Genomic DNA, 26,144 nt, shown 5'->3' on the forward strand with positions numbered 1-26,144 from the left:
AACAGATACAAATTAGCATAAAATAAATAAACAACAAGGATATACTGTCTATCACAGAGAATTATATCCATTATCTTGTAATAAACTATAGTGGAATATAATCTGCAAAAAATACTGAATCACTATGCTGTACACCTGAAATTAACACACTATTGTAAACTACACATCAATAAAAATATAAATTAAAGGTTTTTGTTCATATTATATTAATATAGTAAAAAGTAGATGGTTTTTTAAGAAGTATCAGAATGGTGTTTAGACAGCATTTAGGTAGTGGGAATGAGCTGACAGAGTGTTGCTACCAAAAGGGCAGTGCTGAGCAGACTGCCACCTACAGGTCTGACATTACTGAATCTTCTAATTTTTTGATGAGACTTCTGGAAGGGGTTAAGATTTCAGTGATGCCATTATTCAAAGAGAATTTAAGCCCTTGGTGAAGGTTTTATAATGACCATGCCAAAGTTTCCTTGGATCACAGAGAAGAGACCCTACCTAAACAAAGATGTCTTTACAGTTTGGAGCTCACCAGCACACCCTTCTCTTTGGGCCTCTAAAACCGTGTGGTCCCTCCAAGCAAAAGTGGAAAGCAGTAGGAATTCAAATTCCATAGGTGACACTAGGATTTACTCTTGGTGTTGTACATGCCATGGGTTTTGACGCATGTATGTAATATGCCCACCATTATCATACAGAATAATTTCACTGCTCTAAAAACCTGTGCTCCACCTATTTATCTGTCCCCAACTCAAGCTCCTGGCAACCACTGGGGTTTTATTCTCTCCACAGTTTTGCCTTTTCCAGAATGGAATCATACAGTATATAGCCTTTTCAGATTGGCTCCTCTCACTTAGTAATATAAATTTATGTTTTCTCCATGTCTTTTTCTGGCTTGGTGACTCATTTCTTTTTAGTGCTGAATAATATTCCATTGTCTTGATGTACCACTGTTTGCTTATCCATTTGCCAATTGAAGAATATCTTGGTTGTTTCCAAGTCTTGGCAACTATGAATAAAGCTCCTATAAACATTTGTGTGCAGGTTTTTGTGTGGACATAAGTTTTCCACAAATTTGGTAAATGTCAATGAGTAAAACTATAGGATTTTATGGTAAATTTTATTTAGTTTTGTAAGAAATCACCAAACTGTCTTCTGAAGTGGTTATTGTGCATTCCCACCAGCAATGAATGAAACTTCACGCTGTACCACATCCTTGTCAACATTTGGTGTAGTCAGTGTTCTGGATTTTGGCCGTTCTAATAGGTGTGAAGTGGTTACCTCATTGTTGCTTTAATTTGCAGTTCCCTGATGACATATGATGTTGAACATCTTTTCATATGCTTATTTGCCATCTGTATACCTTCTCTGGAGAGGTATCTGCTCTGATCTTTTGTCCACTTTGTAATTTGGCTGTTCATTTTCTTATTGTTGAGTTTTAAGAGTTCCTTGTTTATTTGGGATACCAGTCCTTCACCAGATGTGTTTTGCAAATATTTTCTCTCAGCCTATGGCTTGTCTTCTCATTCTCTTGACATTTAACTTTAACACATTAAAAAAACTTATTTTCTAAAGGATTTTTCTTTGAATTGAGGTATAGTTTTTTGACATAAAAATTGAGATAATTCACACCATAAAATTTATCCTTTTTTAATATTTTTTATTGAGTTATAGTCATTTTACAATGTTGTGTCAAACTCCAGTGTAGAGCACAATTTTTCAGCCATACATAAACATACATTCATTATCACATTCCCTTTCGCTGTGAGCTACCACAAGATCTTGTATATATTTCCCTGTGCTATACAGTATAATTTTGTTTATCTATTCTACATTTTGAAATCCCAGTCTGTCCCTTCCCACCCCCCGCCCCCTTGGCAACCACAAGTTTGTACTCTATGAGTCCATTTCTGTTTTGTATGTATGTTTTGTTTAGATTCCACATATGAGTGATCTCATATCGTAATTTTCTTTCTCTTTCTGGTTTACTTCACTTAGAATGGCATTCTCCAGGAATATCCATGTTGCTGCAAATAGCGTTATGTTGTTGGTTTTTATGGCTGAATAGTATTCCATTGTATAAATATACCACCTCTTCTTTATCAAGTCATTTGTTGATGGACATTTAGACTGTTTCCATGTCTTGGCTATTGTAAACAGTGCTGCTATGAACACTGGGGTGCAGGGGTCATTTTGAAGTAGGGTTCCTTCTGGATTTATGCCCAGGAGTGAGCCCTAGTCTTTTGAGGAATCTCCATACTGTTTTCCACAGTGACTGCACCAGACATAAAATTTACCCTTTAAAGTGTACAATTCAGTAGTTGGACAAAGTTGTGCAACCATGAGACTATCACCATTATGTTAATTCCATAACATTTTCATCACTCCAAAAGAACTCCTGTATCTATATATAGGGTATGTGTATGTATGTGTGTATATATATATACATACATACATATATATACACTATAACTGGCTTCATTTAGAGTGTTTTCAAGGTTCATCCATGTTGTAGCATGAGTCAGTACTTCATTCCTTTTATAGCTAAACATTCTATTGTATGGATACACCACTTTTTGTTTATTCAGCTTTTTGTTTATTCATTCAGTGGTTTGATGGACATTTGGGTCCTTTCCACTTTTTGGCTTTCTGAACATTCGTGCAACAAGTTTTTGTGTGGGCATATGTTTCATATCTCTTGGGTGTATATTTAGGAGTAGAATTGCTGGAACATATGGAAACTCTGTCTGATCTTTTAAGGGACTGCTAGGCTCTTTTCCAAAGTGGTTGTATCATTTTACATTTCCATTTTCTCCACATCCTCACCAACACTTGTTATTGTTTATCTTTTTGATTATAGCCATTCTAGGGGGTGTGTAGTAGTATCTCATGGCTTTGGTTTGCATTTCCCTGATGGCTAATGATATGCTTATTAGCCATTATTGTATCTCCTTTAGGGAAATGTCTATTCAGATCCTTCCCTATTTTAAATTAAAGTGTCTTTTTTATTGTTGAGTTGTAAAAGTTTTTTATTTACTCAAATACTAGAGAGGCCAAAGAAGAATAGGTGTTTTGGAAGAAGTGCAGTTACTGTTGATAAAATTTAGATGTGACTATGATGACATAGGTGACTGAGGTGGGCAGGGGCAGAAAAAGATCACTGTGAGCAAAGCAGGGTGTTGAGTAAATCATTCACAGGAAGTTGAAGCCATCAAGGACGATGGTATGTGTTAAAGAAGGGAGAAAGTGATGGGGGACTAAAATCTTCCTCGTATGAGGGACAGTTATTGAGAGATCAGTAGGTACTGCAATGACAGAAGGGCTAGAATATATAGTCAAACTGCTGAATTAAAAAAAGCTAGGAGGAAGGAAGAACAATAATCACAGAGAAGCAGTGGGGGCTCACTTCCTTTTTTTTTTTTTTTGCTAAGTTTCCCCTGTAAGCTCATTTCAGTAGCCCTTGTTTTCCTAAAGGTTCCTTGGGAAAACCTGGTTATGGGAATATCCTTACAGAACAGTTCTGTTTGCTTCTGTAGGATCCTATAGGCTTCACTGGGCCAGGACCAGCTTTTTGTTAGTTTTTCATCTTGAGATTCCAGTAACATTCAGGTATTGTGAATTTGGACCACACTCTCACAAACAAAAAGTTTATTAGTTTCTTCGTAGATGATTCTACTTACAAGCTTGTCAGACTTTCTTGTATTTCCTACTGATTCCCAGGTCCATGAGTAGTGTTCTTCTAGTCTTCATTTCACAAGTGGTTTCTGAGACTTCTATTTCAATGGTGAAGCTCTAGCATTCATTCATTAGGCCTATATCTTGGTTCCAAGTCTCTATGAACTCTTTGACCTTCACACTCACACATTGTCTGACTTTTGGGTTCCCATTAATTTCTGGCACCTTGAGATTTCCCATTTTTAGTTTCAAGTTCAGTTGTGTGTCAAATTTTTTTCTTTTGATTACATAACATTCAGTATTTCTGTATTTGAGATGGGAAGGGAGTTTGCCTGGAACTATTCTGTTGTATATTGGTCAGAAGTGACCCTAAACCATTCTGCATAATGCAGTCAAAGGGTCTTTTAAAAACATAAATACGGTTATTTTATTCCCTTAGCATGGCATTCAGGAAATCAGGACACTTGCCTCTCTAGCTTCATTTCCCACCATTGTCTCTTCTCCACACTCATGTACAGCCTCTACACTCCAGTCAGACACTAACTCTTCTTTCTGTTCTCTCCAAGTTGTATTTAGGCTGTGTGTTGATGGTAGTTAAATTTATCCCCTAGTTTAGCATACTTTCCAGCATGGTATCAAGATGTAGTTAACTGACAGGCGTAGTAATTTTTATCTCCTAGATTCAGAAAATAGTAGCTCCATATGGTGAAGCCAGTGGACACTGCAGTGTAACATGACTTTAATTTTAAATTAAAAATGCTGTCGAATCTAATTGTTTGCATTGAATTGTATATTAATTTAAGAGTTGACATTTTAGAGATATTAAGTCATCCTTTCCAAGAACCTGGTATGTCTTTTCATTTGTCAGATCTTGTTTTATGCCTTTCAATATGATTTTCTATAATTCTGAATAGGGAACACATTAATATGCTCTAAAATTTAATTTAAAAGTATAAAAATGAAGATAGTGAATTAAACTTTCCATTGCTGTCTCCCCCCTACCCAACTCCTCTCTTTCAGAGATATTTTATGTACATATGAGCAGATACATACACCTATTTATTGCAGTTGTGAATGGAATACTTTTGTTATTGTTTCTAGTGGATTATTGCTAGAATTAAAAGATACTGATTTTTGTACATGTATCTTTTATTTAGACGCTTACCAAATTTCCTTATTAATGCTAATATAGGTTTTACTATGACCTCTTAGATTTCCTAAACACACAGTAACATATCAGCAAAACAAAATAATTTATCTTTTTCCAATATTTATACCAATTATTTTCTTGCCTAATTGCTTTCACCTAAATTTTCAAAGCCATGTTGAATCTTGTCATATTTCAGACTTTAATAGAAGTATCTTTAGTATTTGTAATTTAAAGTCTTTGCTGTTGATTTTTGATGAATAGTTTCTTTTCTTTTTACTTAGAACTTTATCATATCATACTTAAGACTGGAAAATTTTATCAAATGCTTTTTCAGCATATACTGATAAAATGTCTTATCTCCTTTCATTAAAAAAACTGTTTTGAAGTAATTTTAGACTTACAGAAAAGCTGCAAAAACAATACAAAGAATTCCTGCATACCTTTTACTCAGATTTCCCCAAAGTTAATACTTTACTTTTGTTTTATCATTCTGTGTATTTTTCTGTGTGTGTGTATACACATGTAGGTGCATGTGTGTATAGTTTCCTGAAACATTTGCTAATTGTCTATCTTTAATTCTAAATATTTCAAAGTATATTCTCTAAAAACAAGGATATTCTTACATAATCATGTATTATCAAAATAGTAAAATTAACATTAATATTAATCTACAGATATTTAAATACTTTTTAAGTTCTCGATGTCGTGGATTATATTAATAAATCTCCTGATGCTTAGGCTTGTACTGCTGAAATATAATCACAGTGCACAATTCAACTTAATTTTATTTGGAATTTTTGCATTTATAGTCATAGACGAGATGGCATTATTTTTGGCAATTTATCAGGTTTGAGCATTAATCTTACGCTGGCCTTTAAAAGTCAAATGAACATCTTCCATCTTTTCCCGTGATCTGAAGCAGTTCATATAGTAATTATACTCATCTATTTTTTGGGCTGGGTGATGGTTACAGTGGTGTTCACTTTGTGATAGCTCACTGAACTGTGCGCTTGTAATCTGTGCACTTTTCCATATATATTTCAATTTAAAAAGTTTAAATGAATGCAATTAAAGCACCTCTCCAATTTCTCCTTTTGGTAACGTTAACTGGTCTACTCAAACTATGTCTTGGGTCAGTGTTTGCTTGGAAATGATCTATCAGCTTTGTTTCCAAAATTGTGGCCACAGAGTTCTCCTAATATTATTTTAAATTCTTCCACATATATGGTTACATCTGATTTCTCATGCCTAACCTTGTTTTGGTTTTTGCTTTGCTCTTTTTCCCTTTATCAGGCTGAGGAGGTTTTATCTATTTTATTGGTGTTTTCAAAAAGAATCATTTTCTATTTATCCTTTCTTTTTTTCATTCCTACTTAACTTCAGGTTTTATCTTTAATTGATCCATTTTCTGTTCACTTATGGTTTAAATGTGTTTTTTTCCCTCAATTTCTAAAACAATCACTACACATCTTTGAGTTTTTCCTTTTGAACAATAAAGATGTTACATTTTCATTTCAGTCCAGCCTCATGCATTCCTGGATACTCAGTAAGTTATCTGGGTCTTACTTTTTCCCCATTCGCTCAGGGTCTGGCAGGTCCTGGCCACAAGGACATGACAAACTTGTGCTCAGTGAACAAATAATACTGTTTTTATCCTGGGACTCACTATGAAGATCTGTGTTCACTGCAGGGCCCACCATCCAAATATGTGGAGCAGCCATCATGTGATGGTTCTGTGCCAGCTTCTATGAATAGGATAGTGAGTAGAATAATTGGGTATCTGCCCTCTTGGATCTTACACTCTAATGACAAAGACAGACATAGAACAAGTAATGCAGGTGAGCTGAGTACTCCATCTAGAAGGCTATGGAAGTGTAAGGTAGGGGTCCAACAACACCTCGCAGGTCTAGCTAAGAATCCCTAGAAGAAGTGATACTCAAGTTCCTCATAATCTGAGGGTATTCCCTGTCCCCTCTCTTCCCCTCAGAAAGGCGGCCATTGGGTTTTCTTGTATAAAAGTTATCTGGTTTTGAGTTATATGCCTGCTGCTCCTGGCCACAGTTGATTGACCCAAGGGACTGACAGCCAGGCATAAGAACTTTATCCAACAGGAATGTTCCATACATCCATACATACAGGATGGTCACTGACTGACTGAATTAGAGCCTCTAAGGGAAGTCTGAACAAAAAACAGAGTGAAAGGAGAAGAAACAGAGACAGCAGGAGAGGGAGAAGCAGAAAAAGGACAGTAAAGTCATAATAATGGCACGTCACAAACCCTTTGATACTGGATCAGAACTGCAGGCATCAATATGGACTCATGGTTTTTAATAACGTACTGATGGACAGATACAATAATAAATTCAGTTGTGTGGTGATACATATGTTAACATACACACATATATTTCTCAGCTCTTTGTGCTGAAAGGGCCTAGAAGCAATGACACTCCAGTAGCAACGAATACCCACCTAGTACCCAAATCTTGGTTTCTAACTACCATCCTCAAGTAAAAGGAACCTGGAGCTCCTTAGGAAAATGGCTGATGTCAGGGCTGGGACAAAAAAATATGAGTGAGTTTGGAACATCTTGTGGTGCCAGAAAGTAAGGAAATATTGAAAAAAAAAAATGATGAAGCAATGTTGAAACAACACAGGAGCCAACTTAAGAGTTCCCAATGACCAAATCTAGGCCAATATGAGCAACAAAACAAACTACATTAGTGTTAGATTATAAACCATGGACTAAAATATGCTCGTTTATACTGATATACATTATTGAATAAACAAGCAGAGGAAAAGAGACAGCTGTTCCCTACAGTAGAATACCAATAGATATAGATGGATAAGCAAACAGAAAGTCATCATTAGGCAAATACAACATTAATGCTTGTTATAAGCAAGAACTGTTGATGAATGCTGAAGTCAGTGGGCAAAATTTAAGGATAAATAAGATATTTGTATAATGTCAAAGTATCTTCCCATGAGATTCTTAATTATTTCAAAGAGGAAATTAGTAACCTTATAGTGGAGAACCTGGTATACACAACCTCAGCCATGTGCCCCTTGCTATGAGGCACTAGGAAGGGCACAACATCACTTCTGGGCTAGTCTTGCCCAAAACGTAGACATTCAATCTAATCATGTGAAAACAGCAGACACACCAAAATTAAGGGAAATTCTACAAATTAACTGACTTGGACATTGCAAAACTGTCACGGTCATAAAAGGCAAAGAAAGATGCAGGAATTGTCACAGGCTGAAGGAGATGAAGGAAACACAACAAAATGCAACTAAGTTTCTGGATTGGATCATGGACCAGAAAAAGGTTATCAGTGGGGAAAATGGTGAAATGTGAATGTCTACAGGTTAGTTAGGAGTATTGTATTATGGTAATTTCGTGGTTTTAATAATTATACTATAACTTAATAATTATTTAAGACATTAACATCAGGAGAAGCTAGGTGAAGCTGCATAGGAACTCAACTACTTCTGCAACTTCCTGTAAGTCTAAAATTATTTCAGAGTAAGTAAAAAAAAATTAATAAAAAATTTTAAAAAGGCATTCACTAAGGTAAGAAGCAGCACAAATCCTTGAGGGGCTGGACAGTGACTGCTAAAGCATCTGCTGGGAGCCCATGTTCTGGTTCTGACTGCCTCAGACCCACCATGCTGTCATCACATTCTCCCATCACCCAAAAGACTTTTGATTCCTGCCCCCATTTTCTGCTTCTTGAAAGAGATTTTCTAACACCAAAAGAGGGTTCCAAAATGGCCCCGCAGGGGGAGGGTGATGGGGTGGTCATCAATGATGGCTACTGCAGAGGATGCTCCAGGATGCACCAAGCCTTTCTGTGCCCTGCTAAGCTGAGGCTGAAACATATCTGGTCTGTGGAATGTCCTTGGGGGATGGCGTGCAGACCCCTGCTTAGTGACTAACATGCAGACTGCATAGGGGTGCTGTTTATTCCAGGCTCACTTACCTGGGACCACAGCATAGATGGGGCTGAGGCAGACTCCATGGCCATCTGGGCAGAGCCTAACCCCACAATCCGTTCCTCTATAGCTCCCCAGTGTCTATGCTATTAGTCTCCTGAAGGAGGCCCCATAGAGCTGAGCTTGCTTGGTCACTGAGCACTTCTGTTCAGTTCCAGTATAGTGCCCCAGTCAGCCTTCCTCCTAAAGGTGCCCTATTCTGGCCTAGTTCCAAGGCTGGAGAAACATGGTTTGGTCTGAGAAATAGCAGCTATGACATGGCAGTGGGAGACGGAAGGGTTCTGTGAGTCCCTTCCCCTTGGAATTTTAGGCATGGGAAAGAGGAAGCTATGGCCTAAAGGCAGAACCTCTGTGCCTGGGTCTCTGCCCTCTTTTACTCCCAGTTGAGACATTCTGGGGACTCAGTTGCATGAAGACCAGCAGAGGGTGGCAGCTCAAGCCTGGTCTCTTTTCCCAGCCAGTTCTGTTCTTAGCTGCCATACTTCTGAGCTTCCAGGAAACAAGATAAAGCCCCAGAGACTCTGGGACATGGGGATCACCCTGAAGGACAGAGATAAGGGACCTCTCTCTTCTCCCTGCCTTGAAGGGGATGGAGGGACAGCTCCTCTCCCAGAGACCTGTTAGCACATTTGGGGCTTACAACAAAGGGGCCAGAGGAGGGCAGAATTTCTGCTTTTGACTTTGGGGCTGAGAAGGGGTCTTTCAGGGCCTGTGAGGAAGTAAGAGGCCTTAGGCTGGATGGAGAGGAGTGAGAGGCATGAAGAGAAGGTAGGCTGGTTACCATGCTACAGCCGAGGGGCTTTTATTGGGTGTTGAGGGCACATATAGGCAGGTAGGCAGATGCTAGAGGGTGTGGCACACCTTCTCAGGGTGTAGTGGTGCCTGTATGTCCAGTTTGTGGGTCTTGCTGTCCTTATCAATGATCTCCAGCCGCAGCTTGGGTGGCCGCTTCTCGGCCTGGGGTGAGGGCAGTTCAGGGCTCTTGAGTAGCTGCTTGTCTGAGTCCTCGACAGTGATGCGTAGCGTGCAGCCCCCTGGCAGCAAGTCCTGCTCATAGGCAGCTGCCAGCTGGTTCACTACACGGCGCTCCACCTGCAGGCGGTAAGGAAAGTGGTCGTCACTGCCAAAGCCTGGAGGCCCGGTTCTATCACTTACTGCTCAGGCAGGTACTTACTCAAAGCTTCAATTTTCTCATCTGCAAAGGGCTAACAGCGCATAGCTTGCAGGACTGCGCTAATGACTGAGTAATGGCTCGGGTTCCCAGTTCAGTACCCCATGCGGGTAGGGGTGCATACTCAGTTACCTCCAGGATAGAGGTTTTACTTAACCACACTGTTTTCGGTTCTGAAGGGACATCTGCTCTGGGTAAGAAAAATTCCAGTCTGTCTGGACAGGCTGCAAGCACAGGGAATGGATCTGAGGCACCAGGGAGGGAGGTGTGGCAGTGCCTCACTTCTCTCAGGCTCCTGTGCTCACCTCATGCTTGATGGAGCGGGCGCCATAGTGCACGTTGTAGCCGTCGACCAACACATCCGCCACCTCGCGGTCCCAGAGTAGTGTGATGTTGTGCCTTTGCTTGGCCTGAGATAGGTCAGATAGGAGCATGCCTGCATGTGGCCCAGGGCTTAACATCTCTCTGCTCTCTGGCCTGAGCCTGTGAGATACTGTGTGCCCCAGGGCCACTGGTCCCACACTTCTGTGCTCCATCTTTTGGGGGGTGGGGTGCTCCCGGCCCAGGGTTCTCTGACTTACAGTGGGCAGATGTCCCGCCCCAACCCACAGGCAGTTCCCTCTCTTACTCTCTTGGCCCAGAAGTTCAGTTCCTTGTTGACGAGTTGGATGAGCTCTGAGTGGCAGAAGGGGAGGAAGTAGACGATTTCATTGATCCGTCCCAGAAACTCATCCCTTCGGAAGTGAGCCTGCAGGGCCAGGTTAGGGATGGGGTGAGCTCAGTGACCCAGAATGGGTAAGGAATTACTGGACCCCACTGGGGAATATGTGGGATGGGGGGCTTCCATATCTTCACAATGGCTAAGGGGATCCCCCCAACCTGAGGCTCCAGCAGGAAAGACAAAGAACTCTTACTTTCAGGATGGGGCGAATCACATTCTCCTTGAAGTTCTTTGAGATGGTGATCTTGTCACTAATCTGGACATCCCCTGTAGAGACAGTACCAAAAACTGCCTACTTGCCACACCTGGGGACCTTTGGGAGCTGTGCCCACTGCTTGGCTCCACCCATGAAAGAAGTTCCAGTCCTGCCCCTGATGGTCTGTGTGATCCTGGTCAAGGTCTCAGGCTCTCTGGGCCTTGGCCTTCTCTTCACCTGCACAATGAGAAGACTGGACTGGGTACTTTCTAGGCCCGTTCAGTGCTTATGAACTGGCAGGAACTGTATGAAGGAGGAAAGGGGATAGGAGAAGAGTCAGGACCAAGACTTGAGTTCTGACTTATAAGAAGGGGACTGGAGGGTTCAATCCTAAATAGAAAGAAAGGTGACAGACTCGGCTCCCTGCCTCACACAGTCCTCCTTTCCAGCACTCTCAGGGCTCACCTATGTAGGAAGCTTCCCTGGCTGAAAAAGGCTGTGCCCACCCCATACAATTTCTGATCTGTTGTCCGGTTGTTGCACCAAAGTGTCTCTATCTGTTGAGTGTGTCTCCTCAGTCCCCTTAGACCCTGTCTTCTTCCTGGCCCCTTGCCCTGGGGTGGCTCTGTCCATTCCTTTGTCTGGAGCCCTCCTGTCACTCAAGAGACTTGAGGCTTTCTCAAGGAAGTGAGGGCACTGTCTGTCTGTCTCCCTCTACTATCTGGTAGGATGCATGGTGTCTGCTCAGGGCCAGCTGGGGACAAAGATGCCTACCAGGACCCTTGCCTGGCTCCAGGATCCCAATGCCATCCTTTCCCCCAGGAGACATGCTGGCGGTCTGGTCACTTGCCCAGTTGCCCAGACAGCTCAGGCCAAGTGCCATACCAAGGTTCTCAGCTATCCGGTTATGACTCATCTCCAAAGCCTCCTGCCTCAGCTGGAGCGCATGCTGTGCAATCTCGTCGCTGGCCACGTTGGAGGTCATGATGAAGATGGCGTCCTTGCAGTCGATGGTCTTCCCTTTTCCATCTGTTAGCCGGCCCTGGGAAGGAGCAGTGACAGCATGGTCATGAAGCAGTACGGCTGGGCACCTCTTCCAGGAGGTCTCTCCAGAACTCCTCTGCCTCCCCGTCCCCCTGGCAGAGTCAGCTGCTCCCTTCTCTGGATTCTCTGAGCACTGTTCTCGCACCTGGGCTGCACTGCTCACCAGCTGAGAGTGCCCCCTGGCGAGACTGCACCTGCTGTCTGGCATCTCTCAGGGCACCCAGAAGCCAGCCTGATTACACATGCATCCATCCAACACTCTCTCTTAGAGGCCCACTCTGGGCCAGGCTCTGTGTTGGGGCACTGAGCCTTCGACATGCTCCCAGTCTAGAGAAAGAGTGAAGCCAGGAAACAAACAGTGACAGTTCTGTGGGTTAAGCGTTATGATAAAGAAGCCAGGCTGCTGTAGGAGGTCCCAGGAGGGTATTCTATAGGGCCACTGTGAGGACCAGACACATGAATTGAAACAAGGTATAATCACTGCATCTTTGGAGCCATCCTCTAGTCTGGGATAGAAAATAAGATTCTTCCTTTAACCAACTTGAGAAGTTCCCTTGGAATCTTTAGCTCTTTCTAGAAGTGAAGTGACATAGAAGAAAGCATCATTACTAGACACAGATGCACCAAGGAAAGAGAAAAGGGACAACAGCAGACGGAAGAGACAAAAGAATGAGAAAAGTGTAGCTGTCTGGGGCCATTCAGTTCAAGGGCAAGGAACTCTACCCACTCAGCAAGCCTCGATGATGGTACAACCACACTTTGCAGTCATTTACAAAAAAGCAATGATCAGAGCCTCACTGAGAGGAACTGATGGGAGTCTGACTCCGATGTGCACGTCCACTACCCTGCTTAGTGTCTTCTGTGCATTGCTGCACTCTGCCCACTAGAACTGTTGCTCTATGAGGGCAGAGGCTGGGTCTTATTCTCACTGGGTCCTAGCGCAGAGTCTTGCATAGCAGGTGTTCAGTAATTGTTTGCTGAATACTTGAATCCTCACAACCACTACAAAGAAACTGAAGCTCAGAGAGGTTAAGTAACTTGTTCAAGGTCTCCCAGCTAGAATATAGTGGAGCTGAGGTTCTACTAAACTGTCTGACCCCAGAACCCACCAGTGTGCCAGGCTACTGGGGTCATACCAACACTGTGGGATAAATAAAGCCTCATGCGATTTTCCTTCCCTAAATAAAAATTTCTCAGAATTCTCCCAAATTCATTTTGCATCCTTTGAGTCTTTGGCAATAAAATGTGTCCCAAAGAGGGAGAGAAGTAATTGGGACAGGTGTGAGGAGAGGCAGATCTGCCCTGGGAATTTCTCTGGGTTGCAGACAAAGCACAGATCCTGCCAAATCAGAGAACATGGCTCTGGGAATAGGTCGCTGACCTCAGCCAGTTGGCGCCTGCCTGAACCAGCGATGCTGGGCCCTGCCTCAGCCTCAGCTGGTAACCAATCCTCCTTGAGTGTTTCCCTTTCCTGCTGGTATGGGTCTCACTCAAGGTCAGCCCTTGTTTCTAAAGCCCTCGCAAAGGCAGACCAGCCCTGGCCTTCAGAGGTGAAAAGGGAAGGAATATGCATTAACTGAGCACCTACTGTGTGCTGGGCATGGTACCAAGTGCTTTTATGCCTTGCTTTACACTGGTCCTTGGCACAGGCCTCTCACTAAGTTCCAAGGGGGTCTATTCAAAAGAGGCCTCAAGATCCAGGGCCAGATCACTCTCCTGTCCTGGTCTTGAGTGAGAAGAGGGGAAGGCAAGGGTGCAAGTGGATGTTTTTGAGTGTGGCCATTAGCCTCCCACTTCACCCTTTGCTTATTGGTTACAACATAACAGAATCCACTGAGGGTAATTCTAGTTTTGGGGACCTGTTCTGCATGTGTGTGATGTACCAAAGTGCATGCAGATGACACCGTGAGCTTGTGCAGAGCTCAACCCCGAGGACTGAGCACACTGCTGCCAAAACAATAACCTGTTTCATTCTGAGAGATCAAAGCTCTGCTCATAACTGGGCCTGAGGATGGGTCCCAGGTGGGTGAGGGGAGCAGGTGCAGTGTATGAATGACCCAAGAGGTTACTCTCACAGTGCTCATGTCTCCTTCTCCTCCGAGTCTTTGGCAATAAAATGTGTCCCAAAGAGGGAGCTGTCACTGTCCCACCTTTCAGCAATGACTGCAATGAACACATCTTGGGTGGGGCATGAATGCTCACCCCAGGGTGATAGGGGCTGCTTTCCCACTGCTCCGTCCTTGAAGGGAGGAGTAGGGGTAGCTTCCTGAGGGTCAGACTCATCCTGGGACTCCTGCCCTGTGCTGTAGGCTCTGGGGTCAACTGGGAAGAGACCTGCATTAGCCCTGCTTGGTATTTTGGTGAGAGCATTAGGGATCCTGCTCTTCCAGGTCCAGAATTGGGAGAATCGAGCTAGATATGGGGGGCTTTCCCTATGACCCAAGAATGGATCAGGTACCCTTATAATTCCTACTTATCCTAGAGCAACACTCACTACAGTGGCTGAACTGCTTTTTGCTACCCGTCTGCCCCCTCGCTCACAAACACTGAGGCAGGGACTGTCTATTCTGCCTGGTCCATTCTGCCCTGCACATTTCTCAGTTAGGCTCTGAACTCTCTGGCAATTCCCTCTTTGGCTCCTTCCGGAGAGGCTGCAAGGCTCTGCTTTTCCCTGCTCTTCACTGCATACCATATTCCCACTGTGGTTTCCGTTACCTTCTCTGTGCTAGAGCATTCCCTGAACCTCTACTTCCGGTGCAGACCTCTCCTGTGCTCCAGATCTCTCCAACTTATGAGCAGCCTCTTGGACATCTCCATCTGGCTTTGCTCCCAGCATCTCATTTTCAACAATTCCAAACCTCAGCTCCTTACCTTCCTCGCCAACCTGCTGCTCATTCCCCTGCGTTCCCTCCCTCAGCTGAAAGCAGCAGCAGCCACGGGTTAGCCAGGCCAGAAGTCCTGCTGCTGGTCAACCTTGGCCCCTCCATCTCTCCTCCCATCCAATCACTGAGCCCTGCATAGTCAACCTCCCAGGAGCTCTCACTGGTCCCTCTTCTTCCTTCTAGGCCATTCTCCTGCCTACAGGATCTTCATAAAGTGAAAACCTGATCAATATTTCTCTCTTGCTTAAAGTCTTTAAAGGCTCCTTACAATCCACCAAATAAATCCACACTCCTTTCCCTGGCATTTTAACTTGCCTTTGTCTACCTTACCCACCTGATCCCCACCATTCTGCTCTTACTTTCCCTCTGCAGTCAAGCAATACTGAACAGCTGTAGTTCCCCAGATATACCAGGCTGCTTCAAGCCCCTCTGCTTCTGCACATTAGGTGTCTACTGCCGGCCCTCTCCACTCTGTTTACCCGACAAACATTTACTCATCCTTGTAATGTTTGCTGAATTACTGTTAAATTATCTTAGTCTAAAGAGCATTTCCCCTGATGCTGTGGGCTGAGAGTCAGATAAGGTCTCTGTCCTCAAGGAGCAAAAATACATAAATCTGGCTAAGTAAACTCGGATGACAGCTTTGGTCAACGGAACCAAGGGCATAAACATCTGTAGTAGAAACTGTAGTAGGCTGGTGGGGGCTGTAGGAAGGCCTTATTACCAACTCCCAAAGGCAGTCAGCAGTGACAGCAGCAGGGGAGGGGTGACAGGGCTTACACACAGGAGCAGTAAGCATCTAGGTGGGGCTGGTTGTATTTCAGTCAGCAGCTGCCTTTCCTCTTTCTGGACCAAGAACCTCTCCAGGGACGTGAGAGGCCAAACAGGCTGCTGCGCTCACCCTCCCTGTGAATGCTTCACTCCAGATCTACCTCTCTCTTTTGGCCCTGGCTGCACGGTAGTTACATTTAAGCTGCAGGCTCTGGAACTGGACTGCCTCTGTTCAAATCCTAGATTCCTTCTTCCCAGCTGTGTGACCACAGGTAAGTTAGTTAATCTCACTTTACTTCAGTTTTTACATCTGTTACATGGAAGTAGTAATACTATTTTCATAGGGTTGTTGGGAGATTAAAGGAATTGATACATGCAAATTTCTTAGGATAGTGCCTAGCACACAAAGTAAAAAACTGTCAACATCTCCTTTCCGCCTGTTTACTAGGCAGGGACTCCCAGAGGGCAGGTTTGGGTCTGGTTCAGAGCTGTGTGCCTGAGTCCTGTTAAGAGGCTAGAATGGAGTGGGAGGTCTCAGAGTACAAGTGCACAGGTGTGGGAAACAGAATATGTGACCTTTGAAGGACTGGTCTTCATTCCTCAGTGGGGGTCTGTGGACAGGGAGTAGCTGAGAGGCTGGAAAGACAACAATAAAACTGGGGCAGGGGCAAGGATGCTGGGCTGGGTGGGGAAGGCAGTGGGCAGCTATGGGCACTTTGGAGCTGGGTCTTCCTGGCTTGGTACCTGATATGTTATGTGGTCCAGGGGTGTCCCTTCTTGCATTTCATTAGTGCAGCTGGGACATGGGAAGCAAAACTCCTTTCCATTTTCCCAGCACTGGAGGGGACTAAGTGGAAAGCTGGGCTGGATTCCACCTGGTTATGTGCTGGCTAATCCAGATCCTGCATGGGAGCAGACAGGAGGCCTCATCCCTGGCTCTATAGGGCGCCTGGAAAAGGTGGCAGTCAGCCCCTCCCATGATCATATGCTCTCCCTCCCCAGCTCAAGGTAAGGAGTGGTCCAGATGGGGAGAACTGGGGCTCTGGGACCAGATCTATCTGCAGCCCACTTCTGGCTCCTCCACACAGTAGCTCTGTGGCCCTGGGCAAGTCATTTATAATCTCACTGAACCTCAGTTTCTTCACCTGTAAAAAATGATTTCTTTCTTGCCCAGCTATTGTGATGATTAGCGGTAATGTCTGTAAAGTCTTTAGCACAAAACTATTACCTAGCATGTGCTGAATAAGAGGGAGCTGTTCTCATTTACAGCTCACTCCACCATTTGTGGAGGGAGACTGTCCTCGTTTTTGAGGAGCCTGGAGCTCCTCAGGAGAAAAGGGCACCACCATACCATCATCATCACCATCATAGACAGCGACACATTATTGGCATTTAAACAACTGGTGAAGATGATGGTTGACACACAGGGAGGAGCAGGGGCTGTCTGAGCCAGAAAGGTTCTTGGAGCTTGTCTTGGATCTAGCCTCCCTGTTTGTTGCATGAGGTCCCTGATGCTTAGAGATGGAGCAGAGCTGGAACTAAAAATTCAGGTCTCTCTCCCTCTGGGTTCCTCTGCCCTACTCTGTCTCTGTAGAAGGTAGCCTGGGCAACCACAACATTTCAACTCATGGGCAGTGCTCATCTTCCCTCTCCCTTGGGTGCCCAGTGTGGGCCCTGATCCAGAGAGGAGGTGAAGCCACATCTGCAAAATGACTGAACATACACGTTCAGTTTTTTTATTAAGAGCAGAACGTTGAGAAATGATCAACTCTGGGTCCTTGGGTCCTGGTATTCACAGTGCCCTGTCCCTCCAGCTGTGCACGCCCATCCCCCTCCATCCTGGCCCAAGCTGACTTTCACCTCATCAAACAGCTGCAACATGATGGTGAGCACATCTGGATGGGCCTTGTCCACCTCATCGAAGAGCACCACGGCGTTGGGGCACTGCTTCAGCTTTTTCGTCAGCTGGCCACCCTCCTCGTGGCCGATGTAGCCTGGTGGGGACCCGATAAACTTGGCCACCTGGTAGAAGGAAGGAAATATGTTAGGTAGGCTTTCCTATGCTTTTAGTTTCCAATATGGGGCATGCACAGGAAGGTGGCTTTATATACTGTTAAGACTGCTTGTCTCAACAAAGACAGTTAGGCTGTCTCCTGGGGTGGAAGGAATCTGCTGTGATGGGAGAGCAGATAGATCTTTTCTACATTTATTCTTCAGGGCAAATCCTATGCAAAACAGATCAGTGACCCTGCTGCATACGGATGCTGCCTAAGGACAAATCCCAAGGCTGCTGGAATTATCTCAGGCCCAAATGACAAGTCACATCAAAATACCCAGGCAGAGTCATGTTGACAGCCTCTCCAAACCACACTTCTCCGAGGACTCTCACCTCATGCCGCTCCTGGAACTCAGACATGTCTAGCCTGATGAAACCCTGTATGGAAACAAGCAGGAGTCCATTTGAAGGCAAGAAGGCAAAGGGAAGGGTTAAGGAGGAGAGCATCTCAAATATCTTCCAGGCTTTCAAACCATACCAAGACAAGTTCTCTCTCACTTTCATAATAGTTTTTTTCTGGGTCTTTGCCTCCTTTTCTGTCCACTCATCCCCCATGACTCCCTCATTCCTTACCTATTTAATAAACCCAAGTCATATCCCTGCCCTTCTGAATCTGTCTCAGAATGTCTTTTTAAGGTTTCTGCTGAGCCTGATTACCACATCATCCCCCCACCCATGCCCCCACCTCCCATCCATCCTACATTTCCTGAGGGCATCCTGTGTGTTCTGGGCACTGGAGCGGCTAGCTCTCTGTTCTCTAGGAGCACCCAAGTGGGCCAGGCCGACACAGGGAAAGTCAGTCACCATCAGTGAGGATCATGATGAGATGGAGGGGAGCAACAGACACCCTGACAGCTCCACGGTGCCCTCAACCTTCCAAGTCTGCGTGGGCACAGGCCCCTTTGTTTTAGGTTACTTTTCTGCTCAACTAATAAATCTTTTCATTTATTTACATGTTTTCACTTCATTTAAGAGCTATCCACAATGTAGCCTGCAGCTCTTCTCTCTCCACCTAGGGGTGATTTCCTGGGAAGTGGCCCTTGGGGTGAGGCCCAACCATAATTAGCCTCAGAAGAGAACACCGTCTAGTGCGGGATGTGTGAGTTAACACAAGCCTTTTCATGAGGAATGCAGGGATTCAGGGCATTGTAAGGGCATTCAGAGGTGCCCTGTCTCTCCACCCAGACCAGGGTTCCCCATAGGCTCCCTGGGCTCCTCTCTTAAAGCACACGCACATGGAAGCACATGCTTCTGTCTCACAGACTGCAATCACTGACTATGCTTCTCCTGAGAGCTGAGGAGGAGGGGGCACCAAGGCTCTGAGATGGCAGTAGCTATGTCTGAAATCCAGGCCAAACTCTAGTTCGGCTGCTGGTCAGAAGTTCAGTCTGTGATGTATTCCAGTTTTTTCTGTCCTGTCACTCTGCACCTGAGATACACAGCGGCAGAAAGAGCCCTGGGCTGGCAGTCAGGGGGCTAGGCTTCCAGCCCCAGTTCTCCACGGTCTGTGTGGCTTTGGTCAGGTTGCCTCCCCTTTTGGAGCTGCAGTTTCCTTCCTATGTACACAGGCCCTTATGTCCTCTCCCTGCCTCACCAGAGGCCTGAGGAAAGGAACTAACCCAAGAGGTGTGAAAGGCCATGGACACATTCTTTAGGCCACGTGGGGGTGATCACTGCTCTCAGAACACATCGGGCATTAGCCAGCAAGCATTTTCAGAGGGCCCCAGGCAGTACAGCCAAGAAAAACACAGGCTTCAGGAAGGGTGGGAAGATCGACATGGGGAAGCTGGGAGTGTTGCCCAGAGGGAGCAATGGGCTGGAAGCATGAGATGGGGATCTGATGATAACAGCTAACGCTCACTGGGTGCTTGCTATGTGCCTGGCAATGTCCTAAGCAAGCTATAAAGGGCTTAGAACATGCATAAGTCTATGAGGTAAGAACTATTATCATCTCCACCTTACAGATGAGAAAATTGAGTCACAGATTAAAGTAAATTGCTCAGGGTCACTCCAGCTTGACAATCTGGCTCCAAGCCTGTGTTCTTAGCCACTATACTCTACTGCCTCATGTTTCTTGCTCCACCAACCAGCTGGGCTCTTCGCAGTCTTCATCTGAAGGGTTCTGAGCTTTGTGCCCAGAGCTCATGTCAATCGATATCCTGAGATACAGGGATACAGACTCCAGTACTTACTTATGCTTACGTCAAATGACCCGGGTTCCTACCCTAGTCCTTCTACCAATTTGCTAATTAACTTTGAACAAGTCTTGGGGCTTGATTTTCTTGGCTGGAATAATTTTGGTTTCATATTATCTTATTTTAGGCAACAATACATTATGACAATAATATCCAACGTATATTGATTGCTTACTATGGCCAACAATGGTGTTCAGCATTTTACATCATTCTCTCACTTAACCTTCACAATGATCCAATGAGACAGGCACCATTATTGAACCCATTTTACAAATGAGAAAATTTATGCAAACAGAGACCTCAGCCAACTCCACAGAGTAGCTTAGAGGTGGAATCTGAACCCAGGTAGTTGGATCCAGATCCCTGCTCTTGATCCCTTCACGGTACTGCTGCTATGTCTTCAGTGTTCCACCACCCTACTTCAGGATGAGATCACAGAGCACCATTAAGGTATTTTTCTCAGGGATTATTAACCCTAATAATGAAAGTTAACAAAGCTGCTCAATTTGGGAGAAACAGTAGAGGTTAATGAGAGAAAAAAAATAAGCTCACAGGTCTGATGAAGAAATTATAAAAACATGCAAACAAGGCCTTGTGAGGCAGGCAGGTCTGGTGGTATTAGTGACTTTTACAAATGAGGAAACTAAGGATCATAGAGCCAGAACTTGAATTCAAGTCACCGACTCGCAGGCCAGTGCTCATTTCATACAGTCATCCTTACTTTACACTTGGCCCTGTACATAACACTTCGCTTACATCAGTCCTTGGGTCCTGGCGATGTCAGGTACCCTAGTTAGACAGTTTACAGCCCAGGACCCTCAGATTTTGAAGGCAGGTGCAAAACATGCCTGTTACATGGACAGAAAATGTCTAGGATAAACATATATTCTGTAATGAGTTGGCCCATATGGCTGGTGAAGGTGGAAGTTTTATAGAAGCACCACCTATGATTTAAAAATAAAATACATGGGATGGTTATATTGAACTTTTCATGCCTCTTGTCTCTCTATGTGACATGGGGACAAATGGACAAGTTTACAATCTAGCCTCCTATTGCAGCTCAGAACAATGGTATTAAGAGAAGAGTTGAGAGACTGGATTCTGATTTTATTTCTTCCCCTAACAGGTGACCTTGGACCCTTAGTGGTTAGGGTCTCAGTTTTCTCATCTGAATAGCGGGTCTAATTTAGCATGCATGCTATTTTCCTTATAGGATCAAATAAGACAGTGGATGGGGTTATTGCTCTGGAGAGTACGAGGTAATGAACAAGGGATCAGGCACTTACTGGGTGCTAGAGCCTGAGCCAGCAGTGATTCACAGTATCTCACTTGATGCTCATGACAACCTCAGACACAGGGCTGATTAGCTTTGCTCTGAGGCAAGACAGCTGGAACTTGGAGGGGTAAAGCAACCTGCCCAGGGCCAGCAGAAAGCAGAGCTGGAACCTATGCCAAGAAATGGCTGCCTCCAGAGCCTTGATCGCCCAGCCCACTGCCTCCCAGTAGTGATGGTGTTACTTCTGTCTCCTGGGTGAGGCATGTACTGAAGGACACCATCATCAGCTTTCAGGACACCTTGCACTGGTGGAAATCTGCCTCTTGCTTAGATGTTCCAACTGAAAAATGACTTGCATCATCAGTCTTTCATCAAGCCCTTTCTCCTTTCTACACCAGCAAGTCAGCAGATACTTTCCTTCTACTTCCACTGTGTATGAAGACATATTAAGACAGCTTGGATAAGGAGATTATAATTTGTAATTAAATATTAACCTTTCTGACAATATTAAAATTAAACCACTCAGAATTCTTCATCCTTAATCAGGTGGTTCCTGCCTGTAACTGCATCTTCCCTAATAGTCTTGCTAGTTTATGGCCCTTTCCAGAGTGCTAATTGTTTCAATCGCTGCCAACCTGATGAATTGTCTTAAAAATGCTATTTCGGTTGGAGCATATTAGTATGTCATGTGCTGTTTCCTGTCTGTCTGCCTATCGAGTGGGTCTGCTCTGCCTGTGGCTGAGGCAACTCACAGCTACTAGCAGAGTCAGGGAGGCTGAGGAGCCTTTGGCCAGTTATCAGGCAGAAGCGGGCCATGGAGGCAGCTCAGGAGGACACAGTCTAAGCTACCTTGTTTCTGTGGCTGCCAGGCACTCAGCAAGGTGGGAAAGGGGCAGCTTGGCCAGAGCAGGACAGGAGGTGGCCAGAGCAGGACAGGAGGTGGCCAGGGACTCTGTTGTTGGGGCAGTTTGGCTGGCAGAGGCCTGAGCAATTCCTCATTGCCTCAGCTGGGGAGGCCTTCCATAGAAATTTGGCAAGGGCATCCAGGGTCACAGGCAACTTGCAGTGCCTCCACACTGGGAAGGCAGGCAGGAAGAATATTCAGCTTCAGTTGAAATATTTCTGCAGTCTCTAAGGACTGCTCTGACATTTTCTCTGTACGAAAGCATTTCCTGTCACCTTAGAAGGTAAAACTGAGCAGAGGCCTTGGAAAGCCAGAATCTGAACAAGACGATGGGAATGGCCCTCTTCTTTGGAGAATCCAGGCCTCCAAGTCATGGAGGAAAGGGGATGTGACCATCGCATAGCTTACGGCATAAAAAATCAAGTGTAAAAGCTCATGTAGGACAGAGAAAAGCAGTAAGACATCCTCTGATTCCTACTTGTTTTCTCCTTCAGGCCCAAGACTCCTTCTAGCACAGCCTTGATGGCACTGGACAGTAATGATTTGTTTCTAAAGCTGTTTCCCTCTCCAGACTGAGCTCCTCAGAGCAGGGGGAGTGTCTTAATAAATGCTGTATTACCAGGATCTAGTACAATACCCAGTACAGAGTAGATGCTTGGAAACGTTGTATAAATGAACCTCACTGGGTTCTCCCGAGTGCCCCAAGAGCTAGGCAAGGCAAGGATTATCCTTCCTATTTCATAGACGAAGAAACTGAGGCACAAAGAAGTTGGATAATTTGCCCAAATTCCTGAAGCAATTGATGGTCAAGTTGGGGCTATAGCTGAGGCCTGCCTCCTGGGCCAGGGCCCATCTTTTTGATTGGTTATTGTCAGATGCAGGGAGCCTACAATTTTGGGGGCTAGCAGGAGTGGCAAGCTCTCCACTGCTTGCAGATCAGGCCTAGGTCCTAGCCCTTACCTTTTTGGCATCTTTGTGCATATATTTGGCTGTCTGCTTGGCCAGTTCAGTTTTTCCTAGTAAGAAGGAAAGGAGAAGTGTTAGATTAGGACCGGATGACTATCTCTTGGAAAGAAGGAATATTAGAAATGTATGGATGCTGGAAATAATCTATGTTGTGGATGGCAATGCTGAGGCTCAGAGAGGGTCAGTGATTCTCCTAACATCACTAAGGGAATTAATGGTGAAGCTGGGACCAGAATCAAATGTGCTTTGCCTCTTGATTTTTCTGTGGGTGGGGACTGAGGCTTTTTCTCTACAGCAGTGTCCTAAGACTGGGAGGTGACACTTATAATCCAGAGTCATCTTGTCCTTTGAAGCCCAGCACAAATCTTGCCTCTCCTAGGAGCACCCTGACTTTCTGGCTCACTTCACTGTATCCCTCTAGAGACTCATGGTCTTGCCATCCTGCTAGGCCCTGGAGTTACAGGCCAACCAGAAGCTGGGAGAGGATAAAGAGTACCTCTCCTTGGCTTCACAGCTTTTCTCTGTAACATAAAGAAGGAACAACAATACCACCTTGCTGTCTCTGAAGGGCCTACCACCTTGCTGTCTCTGAAGGGCCATTTGGTATGATGGTCAAGACTTTGGAAGTCATTTTCTAGTATGGGTCAAGTTCCATGGTATCATGTGAGGTTATGGTAACCCTTTGGGCCCTCCATCTGGGGGGCGGGGAGGCTAGGCCCATGAAGATGCTGAGAGAAGAGGAGGTAATAGATGCATGAAATTCCCATCATGACAATGGGAGGTGGTGGTGGAGGTAGGGGAGGGAGGTCTGTGAGAGCGGAGAGTGAGGGCGTGAGAATGCCTCAGATAATCCAGCCCAACTGGCTAGAAAACACCCAACCCATTTCACTGCAACTAGTTTTGCTATGCACTTAGCATGTGCTGGCCATCAGGGGCTTTCTTTAGCTTCCTAGAGGGTTATGTTCCAAGCCACACTAAATAAGGTTGGTATGCTGGGCAGTGGAGGTGGTTCAATTGTTCCTAAAGAGCAGCCTCTGGGGATGCAGAGTGGCTGGACCAGGACTAACACGACCTGAAGGCCCTGGCCCTCCAGGCGAATTAGGCCCTGTACCACAGCTTCCAGAGGGAAGGGCATAATTCCAGCTGTTCCTAATGTGACAGATGATCCTCCTGCTGGTTCTGTAATTTGGAGGCAGTTGTTTTGGGAACTAAAGTTGAAGTAGAGGTGGGTCATGTGACCCTGGTGCATAGCAGCTGGGGCTCCCCAGCTCTCCTTCCCCACAGGCTGATCTACTCCCAGTTACCTATTCCAGATGATCCCAAGAAGAGGAAGACCAGAGGGTGTTCTTCATCGTACCAGCCATTCTCCTTCCTCCGGATCGCTACGGCCAAACACATAAGATGGGAGGATGGGGAGGGAGGCAGATAAATCAATGACACAAAAGGCAGGATAATTATCACTAAGTATACAATATGTTTTACTGCTCTGCGCCCACTCAAAGTCCTCACTACCATTAGTGCTGCCTAATCTGATTAGCTGGCAAGGCCCCTAGAGACACCTAATCAGGTTAGCATGGATTTGGAAAGCTGCCCAGAGCAGATTTCGGATAAAGTTTTCCAGGATGAGCACTCAGCGTTGCCAAGGAAACTGAAAGGCGGGTGGATGGTGAATGGAGGTAAGGGGGTGGGGGCTGGTGAAGGAGAACTGGAGCTCTCAGCTGGTAACCCATCTACTCATCACTGGTTGGGGGTTGAGCCAGCCTCTTATGCAAATGGGAGAGGCAGAAACCCATGGCAGACCCTTGGGGACCTAGGGTGTAAGCTCTGAACTCTTTCCCATTTGGGGAAACCAAGGTCTGGTCTGTTATTTGGAAATACAGCCAAATGCACTTTCTGGAAGCCAATCAAAGGTAGTGTGGAGCTCAGGGCATGGAGGGGTGAGCCACTTAATTAGTACCTCTACCAACCATGGCCTCCACTGGGGGGCTGAGGTGCGGGGAGTGGGATAGATATGTACTAGGTTCCCTGGGGGCTCAGCTCTGTTAGTGAGAGCTGACTTCTCTTCAGGGGGAAGTATATAATCAAGGGCTCTGCATGTAAGGTGAGGAAATTAAGTGCCCAAGCACAGAGTGGGAGAATCAGGCTCAGAAGCATCACTCAAGTATAAGAGCAGGGAGAGCAATGAGGCAGAACTATGAGAAGAACCATTTATTAAACATGCTATCTGCTAGGCCCAATGGAAAAATTGCCAACATTTTATTACTCAAGACCTGCGTAGATACACTGAGTGGAAAATATTCTCAACTCCATCATACTGAAGAGAGAAACTGAGACAAGAGACAAAGAGATTTGCCCAAGTCACACAACTAGGAGATTACCAGTTGACTGGTAGAGTGACATCTCTAAATCTGTCTTCTTTTTTGTCACATGTGGCTGCTTAAAAAAGTGAGTATCAATTTGGGCTGCATCAACGGAAACATGATTGTCAGAAGCAGGAAGGGGACTGTGCAATGTCAAGGTTGGTCTGTAGATGGAACAGCATGTATAGTTTAGTCCCCAGAGTGTTGAGATCAGCAAAGGGACAGATGTCAGAGGACAAGGCCTGGAAACCAAGTCAACGGGGGAAGAATGGACAGTCTTAGGGATGTGTCTGCCAGCCTTGAGAACATCCTAAATGTTCTACTGTGTGGGATAATCTGTGTGGTTGGGTTTCAAAGAAGTGGCTGGAGAAGTTAGGGAAGGCTTTCAGAAGAAGTAGGACTGATGACAGATCACAGAGGCTGGGCGGGATCTTGGGGGCCAAAGGTGCCAGTGTGACAGAGGTGGAGAGACAGGAATGAACATGAGTAGTAGTGGGTGGGATCAGATCACAGAGGACTCTGAATGCCTATTTTTGAACTTCAGGTGCACATTGCGGTCCTTCTCACCTTAACTGCTAATGCTTCTACTTAAAATACTTTCTAGTTCTGGCCTTAGCAGAAACAGACAGAAACTGCACAACCTCATGGACATCAAACTAGCCACTCTGCCTGCCTGGGAGATATTCTCTGAGACTCCTGAGAAAGGCCTGAAAAAAACCTCAGTCTAACTTCTCCCTTGGGCTATGTCTCAGATCATCTCTACATTGACTGGCTTGATCCTTTGGAAGGC

General features: G+C 45.2%; 1 protein-coding gene across 5 annotated transcripts in view; it reads right to left on the reverse strand.

The window, feature by feature from the left end:
• Positions 1-9,581: 9,581 nt before the first annotated feature.
• CLPB (caseinolytic mitochondrial matrix peptidase chaperone subunit B) overlaps positions 9,582-26,144 on the reverse strand; it is a 127,392-nt gene continuing 110,829 nt past the window's right edge. For 4 of the 5 annotated variants that reach the window (XM_032489286.1, XM_032489283.1, XM_032489284.1 and 1 more), the window contains 9 exons: positions 24,299-24,376; positions 22,989-23,044; positions 17,987-18,031; positions 17,458-17,619; positions 11,786-11,942; positions 10,898-10,971; positions 10,612-10,731; positions 10,289-10,393; positions 9,656-9,904 (listed from right to left, as the gene is read on the reverse strand). In XM_032489286.1, the coding sequence (XP_032345177.1) occupies positions 9,656-9,904; positions 10,289-10,393; positions 10,612-10,731; positions 10,898-10,971; positions 11,786-11,942; positions 17,458-17,619; positions 17,987-18,031; positions 22,989-23,044; positions 24,299-24,376 (1,046 nt within the window). Of the gene's footprint in view, positions 9,905-10,288; positions 10,394-10,611; positions 10,732-10,897; positions 10,972-11,785; positions 11,943-17,457; positions 17,620-17,986; positions 18,032-22,988; positions 23,045-24,298; positions 24,377-26,144 lie in introns of all 5 variants that reach the window. The other variant, XM_006181620.3, reaches the window with a different exon arrangement.

The sequence above is a fragment of the Camelus ferus genome, chromosome 10 (assembly GCF_009834535.1).
Source record: "Camelus ferus isolate YT-003-E chromosome 10, BCGSAC_Cfer_1.0, whole genome shotgun sequence".
Taxonomy (NCBI): Eukaryota; Metazoa; Chordata; class Mammalia; order Artiodactyla; family Camelidae; genus Camelus; species Camelus ferus.